Source organism: Nanorana parkeri, unplaced genomic scaffold (assembly GCF_000935625.1).
Source record: "Nanorana parkeri isolate BGI_ZX_2015 unplaced genomic scaffold, ASM93562v1 scaffold1510, whole genome shotgun sequence".
NCBI classification, from domain to species: domain Eukaryota; kingdom Metazoa; phylum Chordata; class Amphibia; order Anura; family Dicroglossidae; genus Nanorana; species Nanorana parkeri.
The window spans coordinates 301,340-326,798 of NW_017307778.1; the positions used below are offsets into that span (position 1 = coordinate 301,340).

The window sequence follows — 25,459 nt, forward strand, 5'->3', positions numbered from 1 at the left end:
AATTTAAAAAACTTTTTTTTTTTTACTTTACTTTGACTGCTATCACATGGGGGGGCCTACAAGCCCCCCCATGTGATAGCAGATGGTGGTGACAGGTACTCTTTAAGGTGATGCTGGGGGTCCAAAAGACCCCCAGTGTCACCTTTACACTGGAAATAAGCTATTGAAGTGCAGATCGCACTTCGGGACGCAGAAGCGATCTACGTCGCCAGTCACGAAGGGGTTAAAATATCCTTAATGTACTGGAATTTTTTTAACAAGATTTCACAACATTGTCATTTAATGAAAATGTAAAGGTTTTTTTTTTGTCATCCAGTCCTGCACACCTATGGGGCTGTAATAAATGGATCTGCCAGCAGGGGGAACATTGCAGCGCTAGAATGTAAAAACTAGAAGAACTGTGTCCCTGTAGATTTGTGCTTACCGAGATCCGACATCTCAGTAAGTACAAATCTGCCGGAGGGGGAGGGTAAGAACATTTAGGTCAGGGGTGTGGACAAAACATGAACGCACTTTGTTTTAAAATGCAGGTAAAACTGTAGGCGTAAAGCCTTATTTCAAAATAATCATTTATAAACAGACCGAATCCATTAACCCCTTCATGACTGAGGCCCTTTTTTCAATTTTTGCACCCATGTTATATTCCACATTTTAGGCCTGAAAATGACGTAAAACCCCCCAACATTATATATTTTCTGAATGCCAAGACCCTATAGAATAAAATGGTGGTAGTTGAAAATTTTTATGTTGCGCAATATTAGCGCAACTCCTTATTAAACCCCAAAATTTAGTGACAAATTTAATTAAATGCCCCAAAACACAACAAATTACCCATTTTTTAAATGAAATATAAAAGATGAGGTTACAACGAGTAAAACGATACCCAACATGCCCAGTTTACAGATTGCGTGCGACCGTGAAACGGCGAAAAACTGCAGTACCCCAAAAAGTCAATAAAAGACACTTTAAAAGCCCCCACAGGTCATCAATTTAGAAATACCCCAAAATACTGGCCCTAGGATTATTGCTCTCACTCCGGCGTGCGCGGCGATACCCAACATGTGTAGCGCGTTCGTCGTTTTCATGCGTAGGCGCACCCGACGCGTGTTTACGTGGCGACGCGCGTGCTCGCGGGGGCGGGGTACTTTTAAAATTTTTTTTTTTTATTATTAGATTTATTTTATTTCATTTTAATTTTAAAAACTGTTTTTTTTTTTTTTTTTACTTTACTTTGACTGCTATCACATGGGGGGGCTTGCAAGCCCCCCCATGTAATAGCAGATGGTGGTGACAGGTCCTCTTTAAGGTGATGCTGGGGGTCCAAAAGACCCTCAGTGTCACCTTTACACTGGAAATAAGCTATTGAAGTGCAGATCGCACTTCAATAGCTTATAGCTGGGCTGCAGGAGCCCAGAACTGACAGCCCAGGGACCGGAAGTGATGCAATCTGCATCGCTCCCGGTCCCATAGAACGGGGAGGGGATCGATGAACGGAAGTTCGTCGACCTCCTCCCCAGCTCCCCGCGGACACAAAGATCGCCGGTCCCGGGCCCGTAGGAGGGGCAACGGAGCCCGGGAAGCACGGCGGGGGTGTCCGGCGGGGGGGGGGGCCCCTTCTTCGTGACGCAGAAGCGATCTGGCGACAGGTAAGTCGCCAGGATCGCTTCTGTTGTAAAGCCGACAGTCGGCTCTAGAAGTTTAAACAGAGTCCCGGCGGCAAAAGTCGCCGGGAGTCTGTTTAAACAGCCCCGATGCTGGCGACGTACACTGTACGTCGTCAGTCACGAAGGGGTTAACCAGAACAGGACTAACCAAAGAAACAGGCACCGACTGCTCTGGAGAACCAGACTCCATTTCCAGCCATGAGACAGGATTTTCTGACGATGGGGAAGAGATACACCCTATAGACCCTAAAAGACTGAGGGTTCATCAGGGATCATATCAGGGACCATTAGATCTATAGGTGCTACCTGCACATCTCACAAAATACCAAGAGGAAGACTAAGGGTCAGGGATGCACCGATACTTTTCAGATACCAGTGCCGATACTTGGCATTTTAATGAGAACTACCAGGGTTGCAGCCGGGACCTGGCTATGGAGCTCCACCACTGTCCTGAAATCATCATAGTCTGTATTGTTTTAGAAAAACTGTCGCATGACAAACAAAAATGTATCAGTAATTGTACTTGTAAGTACTTGGACAAGCATCAGTACTTGTACTTGCAAAAATGGTATCGGTGCATCTAGGGCTGCAACAACTAATCGACATAATCGATTATAATCTATTATTGAAAAAGTTGTCAACTTTTTCAATAATCGATTAATCGGCTTCCGATCAGTTGGCCCTGTTCACAGCTCCACACGCTGTGCGCCGCACCTCCTCCCCACCTCACGCTCGCCGCTGCCAGACCCGCTCGCATTCACACTCCCCACACCGCACCTCCTCCCCGCCTCACATTTCCTGCCCATCCACGATCGGCAAGGCACGCGGGGAGATGTAGTAAGGAGGAGCAGGGGTGGGGGGATGACAGCCGCTGATAGACAGGTCCGATCTCAAAAGCAAGTTGCTGGAAGACTGCACTGGTAAGCCTGCACTTTCCCACACATGGTGCTCTATAATGTATTGCTGGGATTTGTATTTCTCTATAGCTGATGGTACATTGTACTGTACATTATGCATAGGAATACAAATACCAGCAATGCATTATACACTGTATGTATAATGTATTGCTGGGATTTGTTGTACTCCTCTATAGCTGGTGATATTCTGCATTGCGCTGTATAGAGGACTACAAGTCCCAGCAATAATACATTATACAGCGCAATGCGGAATACCACCAGCTATAGAGGACTACAACAAATCCCAGCAATAGTACATTATAAAGTGGTACAATGCTAAATACCACCAGCTATAGAGGACTACAAAACCCAGCAATAGTACATTATACAGCGCAATGCAGAATGCTGCCAGCTATTATGTACTATTGCTGGGATTTGTTGTATTCCTCTATAGCTGGCGGTATTCTGCATTGCGCTGTATAATGTGCTTTTGCTGGGTTTTGTAGTCCTCTATAGCCGGTGCCATTCTGCATTCATTGCTGTATAATTTTACACTTTCCATTTCACTATATTGCACACCACACTATCTTTTTTTCTTTTTTACTTCCACCGCTCCAAGCTTGCTCCTGTGATGGACTACAACCTCAATACAAACTAGTAGTCCTATCACTGGAGCCATTTTTTAAACTTTATTTTATTGTTTATCCGATTAATCGAACTTAATAATCGGCTAACTAATCGATTTTGAAAATAATTGTTAGCTGCAGCTCTAGGTGCATCCATTTATAAAAACAAAATCAAAATCATACATTAAAACAGAGATGTACAGATCCCAGGAGCTTCGTGTGCTCCTTACAAATGACAGCTGCCTCCTAACTTTTGAGTTTTTCTCTAGTCTAGTCTTGGAGCTCGAAAAGTATCTGTACTTGTACCGAGTACGGTACTTGGTATCGGTGCATCCCTACTTAGGATGATCAAAAGTCAACAAGTAAAGGAGAGACAATGTTAAAAGTCCCCAGTACTGCTAGACCCTTAATAGGAAGGAAGGGGAAAGTACAAACAACATTAGGGAAGAGAATGCAGAGTGTTTAAGCAGGTCAGCCTCGCTCGTTGATGACCAAAAAGGTACCAAAGGCTTGCTAGAAGCATTAACAGATCCCCAGCTTTTGGATTTATGGACTAATCAAGAGTAAGACTCACAGGATCTTAGAATATGTACAGCGAAGGCAGAAGAGAGAGGGACGGGGCTCCACTAAACTTTCCACAGAGCTCCTGTACACTGGCAGAATAATACTGTGGCCACAAAAGGTGTTCCTGACAGTGTCAAGGGCCAGGTTCAAAGAGCCAACACGCAAAGTAAAGATGAATCAGCTGTTCCTTTTAGGTTTCATTATGCACATACACAGAGTGCCCTATATGATTGTGCAACTTCAGATCTATGCGGCACAAGTTCGAGGGCTTGCAAAAAAAAAAAAAAAAACACTGTCTCAGCTTAAGCACAAGGCAACAGACGTCTGCTCCAACTATTCCTTAATGCAGAAACCTACCCCAGCAGTGGAAGGATTCTCCAAGAAGTTTAACCCACTCTGACATAGTTTAACTTATAAAAGTTTTTAATATTTGTTTGCACACCAATTGAGCAAACCTTTACACAAAGCATATATGGGTGCAATACATTCTAACAGGTCCTATGTCATAGAACCTATATCCAATATGTATAATAGTAGAAATAAAACCCACCAAACGGAAAAGTATAGAGTTCAGCAAATACATTTATCAGGATAAGTAGGTAACAAAGACGACACATAAGATACTGTACAGCATTATATATGTCACCATAACAATATGCAATACAGCAACAAGTATAACAATGCAGAGGTAAGCAAAGCAACAGTAAGTCAATGTATACAAAGTGGATCAAAGTTTAATACCTATAAAAAAAAAATAGGAGTTTTTCACAAGAGGAGATAACCAGTAATGGCAACATTTCAAGGGACAAAACCTCCTTTATCAAGCCTGTTCCCAGCTAATCAGTAGGGTATGCTGTTGCCATTTTCTATACTTACCTCACATGCCGTTAAACCAAGCCAGCCATTTGCGACATCACTTCTGGTGCCGACTGATTACATCAGAGTGGTATCACTTCCTGTGTACCTCACTCCAGGAAAAGCCAATCGCATGGAAAGGGCATCAGTGCATCCTTCTGATCAGATGAGAACAGGCTGCATAAAGGGGGATGTTTGTCCTCCGGAAAGTTGTTATATCTGGTTCTCTCCTCTCCATTGTGTCAGTATTGTTTGTGAAAAATTAACTCTTTACATGCATTTTAAAGTTTGATTCCCTTTGCTTACTGTGACTCGCTGCTGCAGTTATGCTTTGCTTGCCTCTGTATTGGTATGCATGTTGCTTACTTGTATATTGTATATAGTGACGTATGATGTTGTACCGCATACTTCAGAGGCAAAGTCACATCTGAGGCTGTGCCAGGACTCTGAAACCTGAAAGAGCTATGCAACTAACAACCAGCACCTTCAGGTCTAGAAAGTGCCACAATGCAGAAACTAGGCTAGCCCTGCAATCTTTCAGTCCAGTTGTGTCCAGGCACAGCCTCCAAAGTTGATGTGGAGGATATGCTGATCCAGATAGCTGCTATGTAAAGTCTAGCTCAAGCAGCAGTGTGCAAGTTTTGAATGAACTCAATGATAAAAAAAAAATATATATCAAAGTCATTACAGATAAAAATCTAGGAAAAACTATAGTTAGACTTTTCTTCAGCAGAACTTATAGGAGAACTATGGGGATAAAGCTTTTCCCCATAGTTCTCCTTAGGGTAACGGGAGCACACAAACTAGCGTCCTCTTATCACCCTAGGCTCAGTATACCGTGAGCTGTATATGTCTGGATCTGCCCAGCTGCATGACTGACAGCTGGCTCTGCCTATCTAGAGGCAGAGCCAGCTGTACCCGCGGATCGGGGAATCCAGCCCCTCCCATGTCACGGCAGAGAACCGTGACAGGATCGAGAGGTGAGCAAACACCCGTATGTGTTTGCTCACCTCCCGATCTAGTAATTGTGATTCAACTCTTTACATACAGTAAAGCTAAAAATAAATTAGAAGAGCTGGACTGCCCATTCCTCACTTGGGGCACCTAGACTACTACAGCTAAGGATAAATCTCTGGAAACGTGTATATTGTGGGATAATAATCTCACATAAAGTAGAAAACTGTTGAGTTAAGCCAATACTAAAAAGATTATATGTTAATTAAGTTTTTACAAAGTACCCGTAAGGAAAGATCAGCGATGGAAACTGAATAAATGGGATGACAAGCATCTGTCAATGCATGCAAACATTGAAGAACAGCTTCTGCCCATGTGATCCAAATTATGTGCTTGTATTATGTGCAGTAAAAATGCATGGCCAAATTTAACATATCTGGAGCCATGAATAGGTAAAGCTACACAAAACTCTTGGTGTGAACACATTATCAGAAATACACTCTTGCCAAACCAATTTTTTAATACAAAATCTGTAAAGTTCATTAACACACGGGGCGAACGGAAAAGTCAGCAGTTGTAGTAGTAACACTTCAAAAATAAACACTGTTGGAGAAATACTTTGCAATCAGCAGGACCTCAAAATGTTATCCTTTGAATTATGTTCCTGCAATAAATTCTTTAGTTGAGTCCATATCAATTACAAGTAGATTCCTGTTATCTTTATCATGAGAATGCTCATCTGACCATGTGGAGGAATGATTTGGACACCTTGTAAAAAGCAAACTATGCATTTGTTGTTTTAAACTTCACCTGTTACTGGATAGATACTGTCCAATCTTCTCCTGGTTGTTCCAAAGCAACCGATGTAAGGCAAGAACATTTCCATCAGTAATGAAGGAGAGGCTGTGATTAACAGTGTCACTCGGAGGACAATTATTTGCAATGTCAAAGAAGAACCTAAGACAAATTATAGATAAAAATTACTACAAAGTTTTTTGGTGTAAATATGCTTCCGAGCTGCATTCCATAGCTTATATTTTTATTTATGAAGTAAAGTTGAGCACAATGACGGTTCCAACTGCCAATCTGTGGGACACAGGAAGGTTTTGGGTGAGAAACCGCAGACCCCATACCTATAGGAATAGGAGGGGATAGCGGTCACCCTAAAACATGAGGGTTCTCAACAGACTTTTCATTATAAGGTGTTGCTGTGTCTGGACTTGCTCAGGAAAATGGAGGTGAGCATTGCAAGCGCCTCCAATCATGTGGATGCACAATGGGTACCAAGGCATAAAAACGAGTAACAGAAAAAGAAAATGCAAACATGCATAGATAATATACTGGGTCCTGGTGAAACAGTCACCCACAGTTACAGGATGGCCAACCCCACAATTTTTGGCAGGCATACTAAATAGCAGCTACTAGAGTACCAGAACTGAATAAGACTCTCCAAAATACTCATGCACCCCATATATAAAGAGCATTAAGAGTATAGCGCATTAAAATGAATAAAACTGTGACTACAGTTAAAAAAATTAAAAATAAGGAGCGTTAACAAAAAACAGCTGTAGTGAAAGGAGAGACTGGCTGCTGGGCACATGGCCTGAATAAAACACAGCAGAACGAAGGGGCTGGTGCATTGTAAATTCCCAATAGGTCAAAAACCCTGCCCACAAGAAAAAATCTTAAACTACAAAATGGTAGTTGTACAGATAACAGTGCCTGGCCAAGCAGGCACAGAGGAACAGAAAATACCCATATCTTCTCAGAGAGCAATAGTAAAGATTATGGTAACTCAGTTAGGTAAAAAAGCTTCTACTTACCACAAACAAAACAAAAAAAGGGAAGAGTGCACACTTTTGTACAAAATATGACAATTCTGCAGCATCCCCTTTTGAATGTGATTATTTTATACAGTAAATTCTGCATTTATGTGTAAATAAAAAAACGAATAACTACGAAACACTCAAATGAATTCACACCTGCCACTTGTGTGTTTATGCAGAGATCTGTCAGGCTAGATGTGTTGTTTATGCTTCTAGGTGCTTAAAAAAAGACGCGTGTTTACACGCATCTGTCCTTTGTCCATTGAAACAGTCCATTGTAGTAGCCAATGAGATTTCAGCAAATAAACACATTTTAAGTTCACATGCTTTTTGGTGCACTTAGAAGTTCAAATCAATTCCTGGACGCAACTGACTTTTTTCTAAACACAGCTAAACGGACAAAGGCTGCAGCTAATGATTATTTTCATAATCGATTAGTTGCCTTATTATTTTTTCAACTAATCGATTGGTTGTATAAATAAACTTCTCTCTCACTAATCGATAATAGTTGCCAACTATTCTCATAATAGATTATTATCGATTTAGTCGATTGGTTGTTGCAGCCCTAAAACTGACTGCAGATAAACTTTCGTGAACTCAAACAGCCATCTTTTCTTACCTTCGTGCAGCATCAAAGTTGTTCTTCACAAATTCATTAAAAGGGCGCATATGCTCCTCTTTTGTAAACAAGACATGATTGGCAATGCTCTGGAGAATCTAAAAACACAAATATTAACATAACATTTTTTGCACTGAAATTTTAACAATATTTATCATTGATCAGCAGTAATCCTCTAGTGAAAGGGGAAAGTATCTGCTTTTACAAAAGAACCCTGGGAGGTGCATTATAGAAAATTGGAATGAAGACAGAACAGCATCCATCTTACTATTAACTGATATAACCAAGTTATCAAACAATTCCATTTAACCTGTTGTGATTGTAATTTTCATAGATGCAAAGAATGTTTTCATGTACAAAGACCCTAAAAGTAAGAAGTCACCATTTTAACAACCACGAGAAATAAACTGTGTGTAGACACGTGTGCACTGGTAGATTTCCTGGACAAGTGGCCTCTTGATAATGACCAACATTAGGGAAGGGCAGGAAAACCACATTTGATTTGTGATTTTGGCCATACCTCTCTACAGGGTCACAGAAAAACATATACTAATGTCCTCCGGTGACCTAAACCTCAATATATAGTGGGCTATCTCGCGCTATATGCTGAGACCACAGAGCTGTGCCACAGCCAGGACGGATCCCGACATTACTGTTGAGATTCACCCCACTGGCTGACAGCAGCTCTAGAGGCAGAGCCAGCTCTGCCAGTCCCCTCCCCCATCCTTTCCTTCAGTCAGCGTTGGAGAAATGGAAAGGGGAGAAGGGAAGTCAGCGAGGTATGTGTTCGCTGATTTCCCGATCAGTAGAGCCGACTTGTGACAGCTTCAGTGTCACAGGTCGGCTTGAATTATGGGGATGAGTCTTTTTCACTCACCCCATAATTCACCTTTAAGCAAGGACACTTTATTACACAGACATATCTTCCCTAGAGTCCTGCTCTATTTTGCAACTTCGACAAAAATACATGGTGTGGGAGAGAATAGAGGATTGTGTTAGAGTGAACAGCCCCTTGAACTATAAAGTAAACAGTAAGTCACCTTAGACATTAGCTTCAAGCCACGTTCAATTCTAGGTGGTGGCTTCTTATCCAATATCCCTGCTTCATAAGGAGACACAATGGCCGGGTTAATGAACCTGAGGAACATAGCACTTCCAACTGCACCAATGCTGTTCTGGGGAAACCTCTGGCTCACAACCTGTAGAACACAGCAAACACAAACACTGCATGTTTAACAGTTGTAAACAAAAAGTAAAAAAACTCCCAAAGTTGAACTGTAAAGTAAACCGTATGTGATTACAGTTAAACCTACATACTGTAATATATTTTAAGAAAATCAGGACATCAAAAATTAGTGGAGATAAAAGGTGAGCTGCATGTACACAGTAACCGAGCGGTTAATAAGCAGACAACCCGAATTACACCAAGAAGAAAACTCTGTTCAATGGTCTACCTAGCATATTTGTCTACATACTATCACACAAAGAAGGCCTTCACTGAACATAGCACGACACCAAGAACTGGGACTGCATGAAGAGTTATTGCAAACTTTGTACATCTTACTAAAATGATCAGGGAGAAACCTCATAAGCTTTCTACACTGATCTGTAAACTGAGCAGGATTCTCTTCATCACCAACCCATTGGGTTTATTACCAGCTGCAAGACCTGCTGAATTCAGAATTTTAAAATAGCATCTGCACAAAAAAAAAATTGAATACACCCAGGGTTTGACAAATGCCATTATCAATAAGGAAAATCCACATAAAAGTGAGCACATCACCAAATTCCCCTGCCATGGCTTTCAGAAAATAGAACAGATTAGTGGGAATCGTGTGAAGCAGCGTGACGTCAGTCATCTAAAGCACAGCAATGACAGTAGCATAAAAAAAAGGAACTGCAGGCCTTAAAGTCAAGTTCACACAAGGTTTCATTCATTTTTGGCCAACCTGTGTATCCAGCAGTGCTGGTATACAACACCGATAGACTAATATTATAGGAGCCAGAAGGAGTTTTTTTTTTCCCCCTTGTGTGCCATCATCAATGCATTGCATGGAACCCATGAAATGGGGCTTAGGGTCTACTGGGAAAGTATAACCAGACAGATTATGGTGAGGTGACCCTAAAGGAAAGAAATGTTCTCCTCTAAAGTATATGTAAACCCTAAGAATGAATGTGCTATTTGCTCCCTTTTGGTCTGCTAAATATACCCTTGAAAGAATTTTGTTTGATAAGTGCAAGAAAATACCTGTGGATCCTGCCACAAAACCAGTGAGCTGATAACTTCCTGTGCTTTATTCCTCTGCTGCACGGCTATCAGTTAGTAGTGTTTCAAGCTATATGTGGAGTAAAGAAAAGCTCACTCCAGGTTATGGAGATGAGCAGAGGGGGAAGTCTTCTGCAGTCCTAACACTTCCTGGCCTAGGGTGTCCCCATTCACACTGAGCATTTTGTAGCATGTTTTCTGTTCCGCTCAAAACATTAAGCTCAGTGTAGCTCTTCCAATGCATTTCAATGGAGATGTTCACATCTTGAAGCTCAATGTTGTCTGTAGCTCGAACATGAGCTACTTTTTGGCTGATTGTGTGCTTCTTGGCCCCAATAGACTTCAATGGGGTAGCTCAATGTTGTTAATTAGCAGTATTTTTGCACGTGATTGTAGCGCGATGTCGTGCTACACAAGTGTCACTTTTGTCCAGAAATTACACTCTCCATAGAAGCAGGAAAAGGAATGATGTTACAAAGACCGCTTTTGATTGGATACTGCCCAATGTAGCAGCTCCAAGGTCTCTGTGGTAAAATGCCAAAAGAAGCGCTATGTAACGCATCAAAATGTGCACTGTAGCTCAATGCCACTCAAAGTCGCTCTGCATAAATATACGCAGAAAAAAATGCTTATTTTGCTGTAGCTCAGTGTAAATGGGGTCTTAGACAGGAAAGTTACTGACAAGATCACCAGGTGTTCTTAGGTTAAGATACACCAATACAACTTTTTAAACATTCCTTTTGGCAAAGCTATTCATTTACTACAATGTTCTGATCAGTTATGCAAGATACAAACAGCTTGCAGTCACAGTCAAATTTCAGCTAGTAAGTTCTAAAAGGTATGCAATTAACCTTAACCTCCCTGGCGGTATGATTATTCAGGATTTTAGCATCCCAAAGCGGTACATTGTTTTTTATGGAACATTGAAGTGAGATAGTTTGATACACAAGTGTAATTAAAGCAGATTACATTGTATTGGGTGTATCCTGTGTAAATGTCATTTTTCACTTTTGAATTTCCTGCCCGCTCTGCCCCTGCTGTGACGCCCAAAAACGAAACTAAAACTCAGATGCCGGCCGTGTACAGCCGAGGACGCTGCGATCTCGCAGGGACAAGGTAAGTGACACTTTTCTGTGCATTCCCGAGTCTGGCTCGGGGTTACCGCTCCTGGTACTGAAAGTTAACCCCGAGCCAGACCCGGGAATACCGCCAGGGAGGATAGTGTATTTCCACTTTCATAGCCTAATTGGGATAACACCTACTCTATAAATGTTACATGTTCCCATTCACATAGCACAAGCTAATACCTGTTTCTTGATTCTATTTCACTGAAATGTTAGGAGGGCCTGTGGAGGGATGAGGCGGCTTGTCCATTGTACGTCAATGAAGCTTATCAGATAAACACAATCCTCAAATGTTGGTCCCAAGACTTTCCATTGGGACAGACCACTGTGAAAGGGCTATGAAAAACTGGGAAACAGCCACCTTGCTTGCTTTAACCTCTTGCCGTCCGCCCGTAGTAAAAAAACGGACGGACGGCACTGCAGCATTGGCATTGACCCGACCAATGCAAACACCCGGTAACGGGTGTTTCACATATAGGCGATCAGCGGGTCCATAGCCCGCCGATCGCCTATATGTGCTCGTTCGCGTCTCTGCTTCATCAGCTTCTTTTGGGGTCCACAGGTGACATTAGGGGTCCTAGAGACCCCTAATGTCTCCATAAAGAGGACCTGTCAGTGTGCCTTTGCTATTATATAGGGGGATTGTTATCCCCCTATATAATAGCAACAACAATAAGTGCAGAAAAAAAAAATAAATAAAAAAAAATAAAAGTAACATAAAAAAGTAAAATAAAATTAAGTCACATAAAAAAGGGGAAAAAAAAAACATCAAAATGTTTAACTCCCCCACCCGCCTATAAACATAAATACGCGTCCGGTGCCCCAGCGCACAAAAATTACAATTGCGCTACACATGTTACATATCGCCGCGAACGTCGCAGTGAGAGAATCATTTTAGGGCCATCAATCACTGATAACACTACGCTGCATGACAGAATAAATGTCAAAGTACCGCAGCGCTGAATACTGAAAAATGGCCTGGATGGGAAGGGGGTTTAACACCGCGGATGTCAACTGGTTAACAAAACATCTAAAAAGTTAAGACATTTTTGTAAAAGTTATTTTTCAGTAAGCTGTGTGAATAGGAACACAATGAACATACATCTGGGTTTTCCAAAATTTTACAGCAAAAGTGGAAATACGCTTTAAAACTTCTTCCAGTGAAATACCTTTTTGATGCAGTAAAGATCACTGTCTTGTTGCTGTCCTCAGACTTTTTACATTGAACTTTCCTCAGCAACCTCAAAATGGTTAGCAGGGCATTGCGTTTCATTATTCCGACAGAGATAATTCTTTTAACCCCTTCATTACCAGTGATGACAGTGTACCGCACTGGCACCAGGCTCATGTAAACAGACTCCGGCGGGTTTTGCCGTCGGGACTCTGTTTAAACTTGTAAAGCGATTCTGCCACCAGATCGTTTCTACAGGCCGGTAAGCCCATCTACGTGATAGCAATTAAAGAAAAAAAAAAAAACGTTTTTTTAAAGTAATAATAAATGTAAAAATAATATTAAAAATGTTTAAAGCGGGACCACGGGAGTCTTCACGTAAAAACGTGTCGGGTGCGCCTATGTACGAAAACGACGATCACGCTACACATGTTGGGTATCATCGCGCGTGAGAGCAATACTTCTAGAGCCAATATTTACATCTCTGAAGTGATGACCGGTGGGGGCTTTTAAAGCATCGTCTATGGACTTTTTGTGGAACTGAACTTTGTCGCAGTTTCGCGGACGCACTCAATTTTTAACCTGGGCATGTTGGGTATCTATTTACTAGTTGTAACCTCCTCTTTTATATTTTATGTAAAAAATGGGTATTTTTTTGTGTTTTGGGGCATTTAAGTGCACTTTTCACTACATTTTGGGGTTTGATAAGGAGTTGCGCTAATATTGGGGGATTTAAGTAATTTTCAGGCCTAAAATGTGGATAACATGTAAAGAAAAAAATGAAAAAAAGAACTGTCATGAAGTGGTTAATTGCATTTGATCCTACATGATTTCTTGTTGAGCAACCATTTGTTAATTTATTCATGCACTGGACCACATGGCTCCAAATTTCTCAGCTATGTGCAAGGGTACCTGGAAGAACTGATGCCATTTTAAAGGCAAAGGGTGGACACAACAAATATAAGTGTATGCCTTTGGAAAGCATCCTTCCTCAACAGCATTTTTTCATAAGTGCCTGCAACTTTTGCACAGTACTCTCTGTGGTTATATATGAAGATATATTTAGCTTGTTGTGCACTTTAAAGTACTTAAAGTGAACCTGTGATGACAAAAATATTGAGCTGCCATTGCAGGTGCAATCTTTGGGGCTGTCATCCTGTTGCTGGCTTTGTTACTTGTTGAGTAACTTACCTGGAACAGGCATGAAACCAAGAAAGTCTCAAAAGTCTGAACTCCTGTTCTGACTACTTGCTCTAGGTATGTGGATCACCAAGCAACAAGGCAATAAGCAGGTTGACAGCTCCATTTAAAACAATTTAACAGCCAGGCAAAATATTTTCAAGAAATATCACATATCAGGAAGCAGCAAATGATGTGGTCGAGAACATAACTATCTTCTGGTACAGGGACATCTGAATAAAATAAGACAGTTGCTGAACACGCAAGAGCAAGAAGCGAGCAACATATGACTGGCTGGGCTATTCTTTCCTTAACGCACCGTGTCATGCGAAGGCCAGAAGTGCTGCAATACTGAGCATCTACTGAGACTGCATTAAGCGACATATGGCATTTGACAATCTGCTCAGGCACTAATGCATGTTAAGCCTCTCGCAATGTCAGTATAATAGAAAAAGAGAAGAGTAAAGGCTATATAGGAATCTTGAAACAAAAAAAATATTTTATAGTTTTAGTCACAGTAACCTGGAACAAAGCTAAACAGGGAGCTCAAATATTGAATGTATATGCTTAAAACAACACTTTTAAAAAGATAAAAAAGAAAGAAAAGGTTACTTTAAACTAAGATAAACATTTGATTTTGTTTTCACAAATGTATGAAAAAATGTACACAAGAGGAAAGCAGCCGACGTGGTATAAAATTACACTTATGCTGGGTTCACACATAGGCGTTTTTTAGAGGTTTCTACGTGCGTTGTTGATGCACTTTTTGGTGCTTTTTATGCACATAAATCAAATTGCACATTTTTGTGAACAGATTCTAGCTCATGGATGTTAATGAGCAAACACACATCAAAATACACAAAAAACACAGCAAACGCGCATTTTTAAGTGTTTCGTATTGAGTCTATAGGGCCAAAACAAAAAGTTAATGTACTTTTTCCAGCAACAGGCGCTTTGCTTATTGCGACAAAAGGCTCAGATGAGAACAGGGCCATAGAAATTAATGGGATTTTTGGGGGGGCATATTTTTTGAGCGTTTTTTAGGACAGAAAAAGCGCTACAAAACGTTGTGTGAACCAGGCCTTAGGCCTCTTTCACATGGGCAGTCCAAATGCGCCCACCTTTCAGTTTTTCAAGCGGACACGATCGGATGCCCTATGTTACTCTATGGTCAGCTGTGTGTAAACGGACTGGCGTCTGTTTACATCTGGTTACCCCCGACTCCAGCCAGGTCCCTTAAAAACGAACGGATCAGACACCCATTTCGCCGGACCTGACATCTGCTCTGATCAGGAGGGCATCTGTGCATAGAACCACTTTGGATCAGCCCGTGTGAAAGGGGCCTTAAACCTGTTACCCTCATCTGGTCATATGGAGTTCCAAAGAATTCATCCAATATTGCGTTTTTAGTGGCCCCATGCATTCTAAGGAATCTCCAAGAACTGCATGGCCCTAGTTATACTTTCATATAAAAATTTGGGTAGACGTATTAAATACAGAATTTCAGATCCTAACAAACTAATGTTATTTTAAAATTCACTTGTTAATAATGTTTTCAGCTATGAGTTCATGTCTAAATTAAATTGTAATTGTATGGCAAGACTACATTTAAAAAAAGAAAGCATATGCAGTACATCTCTGCAATGCATGCACATTTACAGAATGTACAGAAAAATACCTGTTGATCTGCCAGAAATGCATAACTCAGATTTGTTCTGGGCAGAGTTGTGTTAGCCCTGCCCAATTTTTGGTAAACCACTCCCAGATCTCTACAACGCAAAGACTAATCATTCTGTGTCCAATATAAGACCTGGGAGGATTCTATGAAATAATAAAGAAAGTCTGCAGAGGACACAGGACAATTCTAAATGTCTGACAAAAACAATTTTGCACTTATCAAGCAAATCAAAATGCTTCTAAATGGTATATTTAAAAATGCAAAAGAGAAGAAAATCCATTCACTGTAAAGCATTACATACACTTTAAGCTACCGAAACAGATGTTACTGTAATTATATCAGACAAATAAATCAACATAATACACATAGTACTCATCTTACCTTGTGTTGTAGAATTGGGACTAGCAAAGTTCTAAAGCCAATGGAAGTGTGAAAATTTATATTGCACATACGTTTTGTTAACAGTTTGTAAGAGAAAGACCCTTTTTTAATTAAAGAAAGGAATGGCCTATGCACCCCAAGCATCTAGAAAGCAGCAGATGTGACGGACCCTAAAGTCTAGAAATAGACCAACCAACCCCTGCATTACGTACTGTCAACAATACTCAAACAGTAAAGCCAAAACCATATTCCCTTCCTTTGTATCAATCAGTCACGCAGAAGAGGAGCAAAACTAAAAGAATTTCAGTGTGTTAATTGAAATGAAAGCTTTCTGAGCCAGAATTAGTAGAATGATTTTGACAGTGAAGGACTTGAGGCTGGAGTGAAGATGCTTAAATAAATAAAATAGAACAAAAACGGTTTAGGATTATTTTTGGTTCCAGAAGTCAATTTTTTGTTGTGTTGGGGAAGAAAATGGCTAAGAGAAAGTTCTACAAACTTACTGATTTTTTGTTTTCCTTTTTTTCTTTTACTGTAGCTTTATTCAGTAGGGAGTGGCAAGTTGCCTACAGGACAGAGATGAGCACAAACAAGTCACAGCACCAACTACACAAAGCAAAATAAATTAAAAATTAAATAAAAAACAAAAAACACAATGTGGTCACATACAGTTTTACTGAGCAGAATGTAACACACAGTAATGGAATAACAATCATGTTTCGGTTGACGTATAAATTACATAGAATGCTATTACACACTTACAATCAATTCTACTATTTCTGTTGATGCTCTTTTTCATGTCAATGAACAAACCAAAATTCATGTTTCTTGCTTTCAGATGGTATGCCTTGAAATAGGCTAATTTTCTGCACAATAGCCTGGGTGGTGTGTATATATATGATTTTGCTCTTACAATTTTGTGACTTTGGTTCAGCAACTTCCTAGAGAATATTGGGTAAAATGTAACAGCTGGAAAAATGCCCAGATCGCAGCCCTGCCAACAGAAATGTTGCAATGTAGATGGATGTGAGGGGAAATCTGCAATACAGTGGTGAAACGCTTTACAATCTACAAGCCCTCAAAGTGAAAGTTTTGTTAAGGCTGCCTAAAAATATACAAGGAAAGCACAGAATACTCTGGATGAAATTTTAAAAAAATATATATCTTTTCATATCATCCCTTAACCTGCAGCTCACTATCATGTATTGCAGCAGAACTTGAGGTAGATTTTTACTGATGATCTAACATGTTCCGATACATGAAAATTGCATTACAAACTACAGCACCCAAAAGCAGTTCTGGCCATAGTACAAAGGAGGCCTGACATAAGCCTCTGGTTTGGAACAACCACAAAGCTTGAATGTGGGACATTGACACTGTTTGGAGTTTTACTCTGTATCTTTACCACCTGCTGTAAATGTTAAATGTTTAAAGAGGTCATTAAGACAAGCTGAACTTTAGACACAGCAGTAACTCATCCATTATCCATTTGAGGTTTCAATAAAAGTATTAAAGCAGGCTGATTCTGGTGTGCTGTCTTTTTAGATAACCCACAGTGCTCCGGAAATCCTTTGTAATGAATGTAAATGATAATATTTAAGACCTATATTTAAACAATCATATTAAATCAAAAATGAGAAAACCCATAAACTAAAAAAAAAAAAAAAAAGAAGAAATTGACCCAAAACAGTTATATTTTCCTATCAGCACTCATCTCTCCTGAGGTACCAATTGGCATTGCCACACAGACCAGTTTTAAATAACTATGCTTTTTCCAAATCTAACATTCAAACGCTGCCAATGCCATTAAATTGAGAACCAAGGGCTTGGGTGGGTGGGCAAATAAAGTACACTTTCAGCTGCATACAGCTTGCATTTGAGAACAGTCTTAGGTCCTCTGGATCACTCATGAGTTCATTCACTGATGCGTCTTACCTCCAAAGCTACAGTCAATTGCTTCTAAAATCTCATCAACTTGTACTCAGCTTGCAGCATTCTTGACCTTAGGGAAATTACAGTACTTAAGTGGGCACTACTGCCAACACAGGCATTTAAGTTATTTAGTAGCGCAGACCATCAAGTGCTGAAATGATTTCCCATTTTTTGGTTTAATGTTACTTTATTAAAAGAAAAAAAAAGTTAACATCGGAAGACTGCATTAAGGAGCACATTGCAAGCATGTATTCTCATGGGATTTCGAGCCCCCAGCTATGGTGGGAGGCATGACATCATCATCTGTGCTTCCTGGAAGCTTCAGAGACCAAGGCCAAAGTAAGTTTTTTTTTTTTTGTGTGCGAATGGTTTGTTTACAAATTGCTTTTTAAAACCTATTGCATTGGGTAAGCAGGGGAAGACCTTTTATTTGCCATAGAAGGTTCACTTTAAATTCACACCAGTGAAGGTCCCAAATTAACTGCAGGATTAAACAAAAACTTACAGGACGTGTGTTTAAAGTGAATGTCTGTTTTGTGTTCCCATTCACACATCACACCTAAAAAATAAAAAAAAAGTTAAATTATATACTGCTTACATTTAAAGGTTTCTTTGGAGCAGGCCTTTGTCAAGGCTGCAAGCTACTCTGAACAATTTCAAAGTGATTCTGCCCCCAAAGTGAGTTTCCCACATTAACATAAAATGCAGAAGCCAAGCTTCTATATCTTTATTAAGTTGTTAGGACAGACACAGTGTTCAGCTATGGTTTATAACTGAGAATCGGATCTGCTAGGACAGTGAAAACAGGGCTAATTATGGTAAACTGTATCTCCCCAGCCCACTTGCACAGCAAACTCAGATTTGGAGTTTTCAGAAAAAAAGAAGAAAACTGTAAGGAGCAATTTATCAATATGTTTTCAAGTAATACTATGTGAATGAGAACGTGTAACAAATATAAAAGTAGCTGTTATGCAAAAAGTGACTGCAAAAGTAAAAATACACTTTAAAAACTTAAAATCCTAACTGATTTGCGACCAATAGTCTAGTGAAATATACGATGCAAAGACTTTAGGTTTCCAGTTGCTTATAAGCAAATAGGAGGCAAGGGCATTAACAATATAACCATTTGCAATATACCTATTGAAAAATGTATTCAAATTGTTTGATTGAAATCAATCTTTCTTTGTTGATGTGCATCCAGTAAGGAAAAAAATAAAATAAAAGTATACTAAAATCAGGAATCTGACAGCAGAAAATCAAATGTTAAGTTTTAAATTATTCTTCTATGTGACCACTATGCCGAAGTGTGACAATGAAACTGCCACACGTCGGCTCTATTGATCGAGAATGAAGCGATCACATACAGTCGCTCGCTCACTTCGATAATTTCTCTGCAGAGAGCAGTGACTGTCAGTCACCGCTCCCTGCAGGGATTCCCCAGCTCCCCGCTCCGATCCTCCAGCGCTGAGCTAACACATATGCATGGTTTGCAGCCTAAAACTCCCTGAAAAAGCTATATTTCCTGAAAATGATCAGGACATATTTATGAAGGCTGGTGTAAAAGTGTAGATGCTGGCCTAATTAACCAGAATCTTTGATCTGAGACAAAACCTAGAAAATTGGCACAAGCAATAGATGCATAATTGTTCCAATTTTCATAAAATCTAAGTAATGAATGCGGACTTAAAAGTGGGGGGGGGGAAAGACACAGATTATACATAATTTTAATGCCAACGCTAACCCAAATTATGAGAACCTAAAGAAATATATTACAATAGCTACTAATCACAGTATCAGACTTTTACTGAGTGCTAGCTCAAATGAAATGAGTATATATTACAGGAACGGGATGACACTCTTGCACAGACAATTCATGTAAAATTCATCACAAAAGAACCTGTATAAATTCCCATGTGGTCTCTTCGGAAGTCTGATTTTCTAAATGGTCAGCAAAACTAAAGCATCAGCTAACTCCTGGGAACAGGATCGTATATCAATGAAACAGGGAAAAGAAAACTCCACTGCTATTAAAACACAGGCAGTTCCATGGTAGGGTTTAAAAAGGATTACGACCTGAAATCTGCAGAGGCAACAATACATAATGAAAATAAGGTAAATATAACATTTCAAATGACCAACATCCTCATACACTTTCAGGAAATTAAACAAAAACCTGACAGGTATACAAAAACATGACAGGTATACAAAAACAAACAGTTTCCCATCATACAAACATGTCTGCGTGCAGTTTGTCTCCTCACACATTTACATCACTGAAGCACTTCTCAGAAATCTACCAGCCAGAACACTTCCTGGGTACTAAAGGTGTTTATTGCCTTCTCAGTAATTCTGCAGGTTCTCTCATACCTATGATAACCTTTCGCAATAAGTTCTATTATTTTTTTCTAGACCTGTCCTCATGTTTCACCAATAGTTGGTATTTTGCAGGTAGTCTCAGCTATGTACAGGTGGAGAATTAAATGTCTCGGTAAAAGCAAACTGCATGGAACGTTAACCTGTTAGTAAACAATAGGACTACAGACTGCTCCTGACAAATTGTTCACAGCAGACTTACAATGTATGTCCAGGCATTACCTACATTTAAGCCAAACTTCCTAACCCAACTCTCTAGAGCATGCCACAATAAGTTTATTTTACTTTGTCCCTGTAAAAAGAAACAGCTTCCTGTGATGACATCCCCAGATTTGTAAAATTTTTGCAGGGGCAGCTGCTGTGAGGTTAGTGCCTATTGACATTAGCATGCCCTCAAAAACCACATCTCCAAAGAGCACTTCCCCTGCATACTGTGCATGGGCAGGCAGCAGCATTGTTTGCTGGGAAATTAATCGATGCATGCATGTGAAGTTCAAAAGCGTTGTGGGGGATAAGTGGAATTCTGTAGTCCAGCAAGCAGGGCTGAAGACATTGGGTGGGGTTTCAATCCCAGAAACGCACAAAACAGGAGGGAGCAAATTGTACTAGGAGCTTTTTTATATGGGTAAACATGAGAAATCTACATGTTTTGGAGATGTACTGCATTTGTTTTTGTCCTGATATACACTTACATATAACACAGACCAGAGTTTGATCAAAAACTACGTCACAAATAACCAGAAATACTATCAAAATACTTCACAATTTTGCAGAACAAAATTGGAGAACTGAACAATTGTAAAGCCCAACTTTAGCAAAATAAAAAAAAACCTGTTGTGGAAAGACATAGGCAGTAATAAGTTGACAAAGGTTTTACCCCTTCCCAATTTTATTGAAAAAAAAGAAGCTATATCTTTGCAGTCATTTTCCCTCTCTGGAGAGATTTTGTATCACTTTCTATTAAGAGAAAATGAGGGGAAATACCACTAATGGGGTTACAGAACCTTGCTGTGCCTTGCCCACCCTGTCAAACATAAAAAAAAAAAAGTTTAGTGGTAGTCAGCCTTTAAGTTGAATAAAAAGCATCACATTCTGATCTATATTTCATGTGCAAGTAAAGCCGAACCTCACCACTCAAAAAGTAAACACCCCCATTGGATAGACTTTCCATCACTTCCTCTCATGACAGAAAGTATTGGTAAATATCCCCAATAGGGATATAGATGGCAATAAAAAAGAAGACCCTGACAGAGGCTGTAACTCTACCCCACTTTACGAAAATCAAGATCTTTTCAGCAGAAGTAGGGCTTTTGGGGATCGCTGATTACTGTCTCAATGAAGAAAAAAACCCCAACATTTTACTTTTTATCAGCAGAGCTGAGATGAAGACGTCCAACCTCCTAGGGCACTAGACAAAGAAATCTGACAGAGGCCGGATTATATGGGGGCTGGCCTTTAACATTATTTTTTTCTATTTGCCAGTGTCCAAATCTCAAGGAGGTGGCAGCAAAAAAACTCAAATGTCTAAGTATTTCTACATTCTTGTTTCGCTCAAGAGACAATAAAGTCATATACTACAGCAGCAAAGCCTTGTCCTGTATTTGCATTTATCCACACTGTAAACAAGCTGTACATGGCCAACGCTAGTTTGTGCTGCTCGGAGACAGAAGACCAGCTTTGCATGGAGCAGACTGAAAAATCTCATCCAGGGGACAGATTACTTAAAGCACAGCATGATGTACCTAGAGCCAGGAGGCATACCGCTGGCAAGAGGACCTGCATTTAAGCAAATGTAGGAACAAATACTAGAATTATTCCAGAAGCTGGAAGCTTTTTTTTTAATTAAACATATTCTATGTTGGGTGACTGGAGTAAGGAAGATTGTTTTAACTGTCCTGTGGAATTTATTACATGGGGATTTTTAACCCCTTCGTGACTGACGACGTACAGTGTACGTCGCCAGCATCGGGGCTGTTTAAACAGACTCCCGGCGACTTTTGCCGCCGGGACTCTGTTATTATGACTGCCCAGACTTGTTCATTGTAAATGGTCAAGACGAGAGATAATAACATCCATGAAGACTTCGGAGCCAAGACCCCTTTTCTTCACAATAGGTGCATACTCTCTTTTTGTCTCTGGCTAAGAGCTTCAAATGACCCTTGTATGTAGTAAACAATTAGATTGTCCGCCCTGGTTTAGATGCAATTTTGCCCTGGGGTTAGCCTACGGACAACTGCGCATCTAGAATTTTTCCACCATAAAATTTGAATACCATACCGTCATTAAAGAGTTGCATAGAAAGGGGTTGGAAGTTCTAACAATGAGTATTTGGAACTATCCAATCCCCAGAGAAGGATTCTAATTTGATTAGATTAAGTATTGGGAGGCCACCAATCGATGGCCCTCAATGCTTTCGTATGTACACCACAAATACATATTAATCCAGACTTTGGAGGAAAACTTAGTCTTTTTAGACAACCAGAATGGGGCCCTCATGTGATAATTAACCAGTAAATATACATGTACTCCCTCCCCACTTACATGTCTATCGTTTGTCTAATATATATCAAGGTCTGTGTATTTTGCATGCTTAAATCTTTTCTTTGCGTTTTGAAGGTGAATAGATTGTTGATTCACTGTATTAAAGTCTTAATACTACCGTATTTTTACGTATACTGTTTCTTACAAATATTTACCTAAAAATGGAGGGGCGTCTTATACCGATATCTCTGCAAACTAATCTCACGAGTGAAACGTCCGATTGCAGAGACACGCTAACAGGTTTCCTCCAATCATGAGGTCACGTACCCGACGTCAGCTGATGCTGCGGAACGCGTGTAGCCAGTGCCCAGATGCAACAGTGAGCCCATAAAAATGTCAGAAAACAAAAAAAATACCGGTACCAGTAAGCGGCTGTCTTACTCTGCTAAATTTTAACTGGATGTAATCAGTTATGCAAAAGAGAAAATGGAAAATATTGATTTCTGAATTTTGGGTAAGAAAAGTGGGGGGCGTCCTATAGACGGAAAAATACGGTATATACCAATACATTTCTGTTATTTTGTTGAGCTCAAAAATCTCACGATTGAATCCTCAGAACCATACACTTGTAAGTTTGAACGCTTATACAGTGGATCATAACTTAAACGAGTTATTTGGGTAACACTCAGTAAAGACTACACCCCTCTTCTCACACACTTGTGCTGGGGAGAAAGAGGAGGCTGTGTGATAGGACAGCTATCAAACTCTGATGCCTACTAGACTGAACAGTCTTATTAAATCATACTGCACAACTGCTATAATGGAAATGTGAAGCCAAGACTGATAATGCAGTTTGTAAGTACAGTGTTTATCCTATTGGGGTCTATTTCTGTGAATTTAAATCTTTAAGTAGGCTTTAAACATACTACAAAATAACTAGACAAAAAAAAAAACTTTGTACACTAAATTCGTGTACATTTTGTTTTAATCTCTTTTGACATTTTAAAAAGATGGCCGATAGCCAAAACCTTGATTATTCTAAATGAGCATAATGAGGATACAAAAAAATTACTTATCAAAGCAATAATCAGGCTGTCAAAACTTGCTACAGAACTGCAGGGTGCATGTAAAACAGTTCAGAACCTGGCATAATTCTAAATTGCCTTACCCACATTCAGGTGTAAAATCAGGCATGGTTGTTGTTTTTTCTAACTTTAGACATTTAACATGTGTAAGAAAAAAAAAAAAATTACAGCAAAGCTTAGCAATTATCATGTGTAATAATGTGGAAAAGAAAGCAGCGTCACCAAGAAGTTTGCAGGTCTAATTCTGGTGAACAGACTGCAGGGTATCAGTTTCACATTATGCCAAGGATATAACAAGGACACATTCATATAAACCTAACCTGCTATTGAGAACTATCTTTTTAGCGAGGGACCCGATTACACGTATTGACATTACATAGCTTTTCAGGTTTGTAGAGTAATATGCACATAGTATGTACATTCCATTATTCATTTCGGAGTCATGTTGATGCTTGTGCTTCACAAGTAAACAGTGAAAGAAATTATCAGCTTTTTGAGTGAGAAAAAAAAAAAAGAAAAAAGTCACACTTTAACAGACTTCTCTTCTGTGTGTAGCAAGCACATGACTGATGTTAACCACTTCAAGACCAGGTGTTTAGACCTCCCTTCCTGACCAGGCCATTTTTTAGTTTTCAGCGCTGCAGTACTTTGACTGACATTTATTCCGTCATGCAACGCTGTACAGAAATGAATTTTATACCATTTTTTGGGGACAGATAGAGCTTTATTTTGGTGGTATTTAATCACCACTGGGGTTAGTAGTATTGGGAGAGTAAAGTATTCTGTTTACAATACTTAGATATGGGGTGTGACAATGCAACTGTCACGCTGGCTGTATATATGAAAAGCCGAGTGATCATATAACTGTTGATCACTCAGCTAATGGTCTCCTTCCTGTAGAGAGCCAGATTGGAATAACAAATATTAGCTCTCGTTAAAGTAGAGCTGCACTGAATGATGTCCAGCAAATGGCATATACATCTAATTGTACAAACCTGTGGCATCAACTAGCAGGTTTGAAGACCTGCATCAAGATCATCCTATCCGTCATGGTCGGCTGATGGTGTGGAAAACACACTCACCTCTGTTGTAGCAAAATGCATTTTGGCGTACTTATATTTAAAACTGGATATATTGTGTTTTATGTTATGGGGTCAAACTTACCAGCAAATGATTACAATAGGTAAAAGTTTTATCAACATGTACTACTTCTACAGTTTTTACATTTTTAAACTTCAAAACAGTACATTTACAGTAACTAGTATGAGAGAAAATGTCAGGATGTTCAAACTTTATTGAAAACACTGCAGTTCTCAATAACTATTCATTCAGAGTAAAGAGTGCCAGTAACTGCTTCTTGTAAAATATAGCAGCTATATACTGATTTGCATACCTGGTACAGACAATGGCACACACTGCGCAGCTGAGTAGGGAATTCATGGGTGGAGTTTATAATGGCATGAAAGAACTTCTCCGTCATCTGAAGTAGACACCGCTGATTTTCTTCAAGGCTTTCAACTCCATCCAACCTTCAAAAACATAATCACAATCCCAACAGAGATAAACCAAGCCATGTTAAATAGGTTATAGGGACAATGAATATATTTGAAAGCATATGACAAGTAGTGCTATGAAAGTTGGAAATAAAAGGTTAAAAAAGCATGCCAAGTAGTAAGCAGTTAGTCTCAGATATTACAAAACGGTATAAAGCTAGATGATAAATAAATGCACAAATATATTTTTTATGAATAGGACTATATTGCCAGTTCATTCTTGCAAATACAA

General features: G+C 39.7%; 1 protein-coding gene across 1 annotated transcript in view; it reads right to left on the reverse strand.

The window, feature by feature from the left end:
• The window catches only part of NF1 (neurofibromin 1), a gene marked incomplete at its 5' end in the record, with an annotated part of 159,497 nt that overhangs the window by 70,017 nt on the left and 64,021 nt on the right, over window positions 1–25,459 (reverse strand). The window contains 5 exons of the mRNA XM_018570336.1: window positions 6,370–6,516; window positions 8,005–8,102; window positions 9,045–9,203; window positions 16,307–16,369; window positions 25,068–25,203. Of these exons, the coding sequence (XP_018425838.1) occupies window positions 6,370–6,516; window positions 8,005–8,102; window positions 9,045–9,203; window positions 16,307–16,369; window positions 25,068–25,203 (603 nt within the window). The remainder of the gene's footprint in view (window positions 1–6,369; window positions 6,517–8,004; window positions 8,103–9,044; window positions 9,204–16,306; window positions 16,370–25,067; window positions 25,204–25,459) is intronic.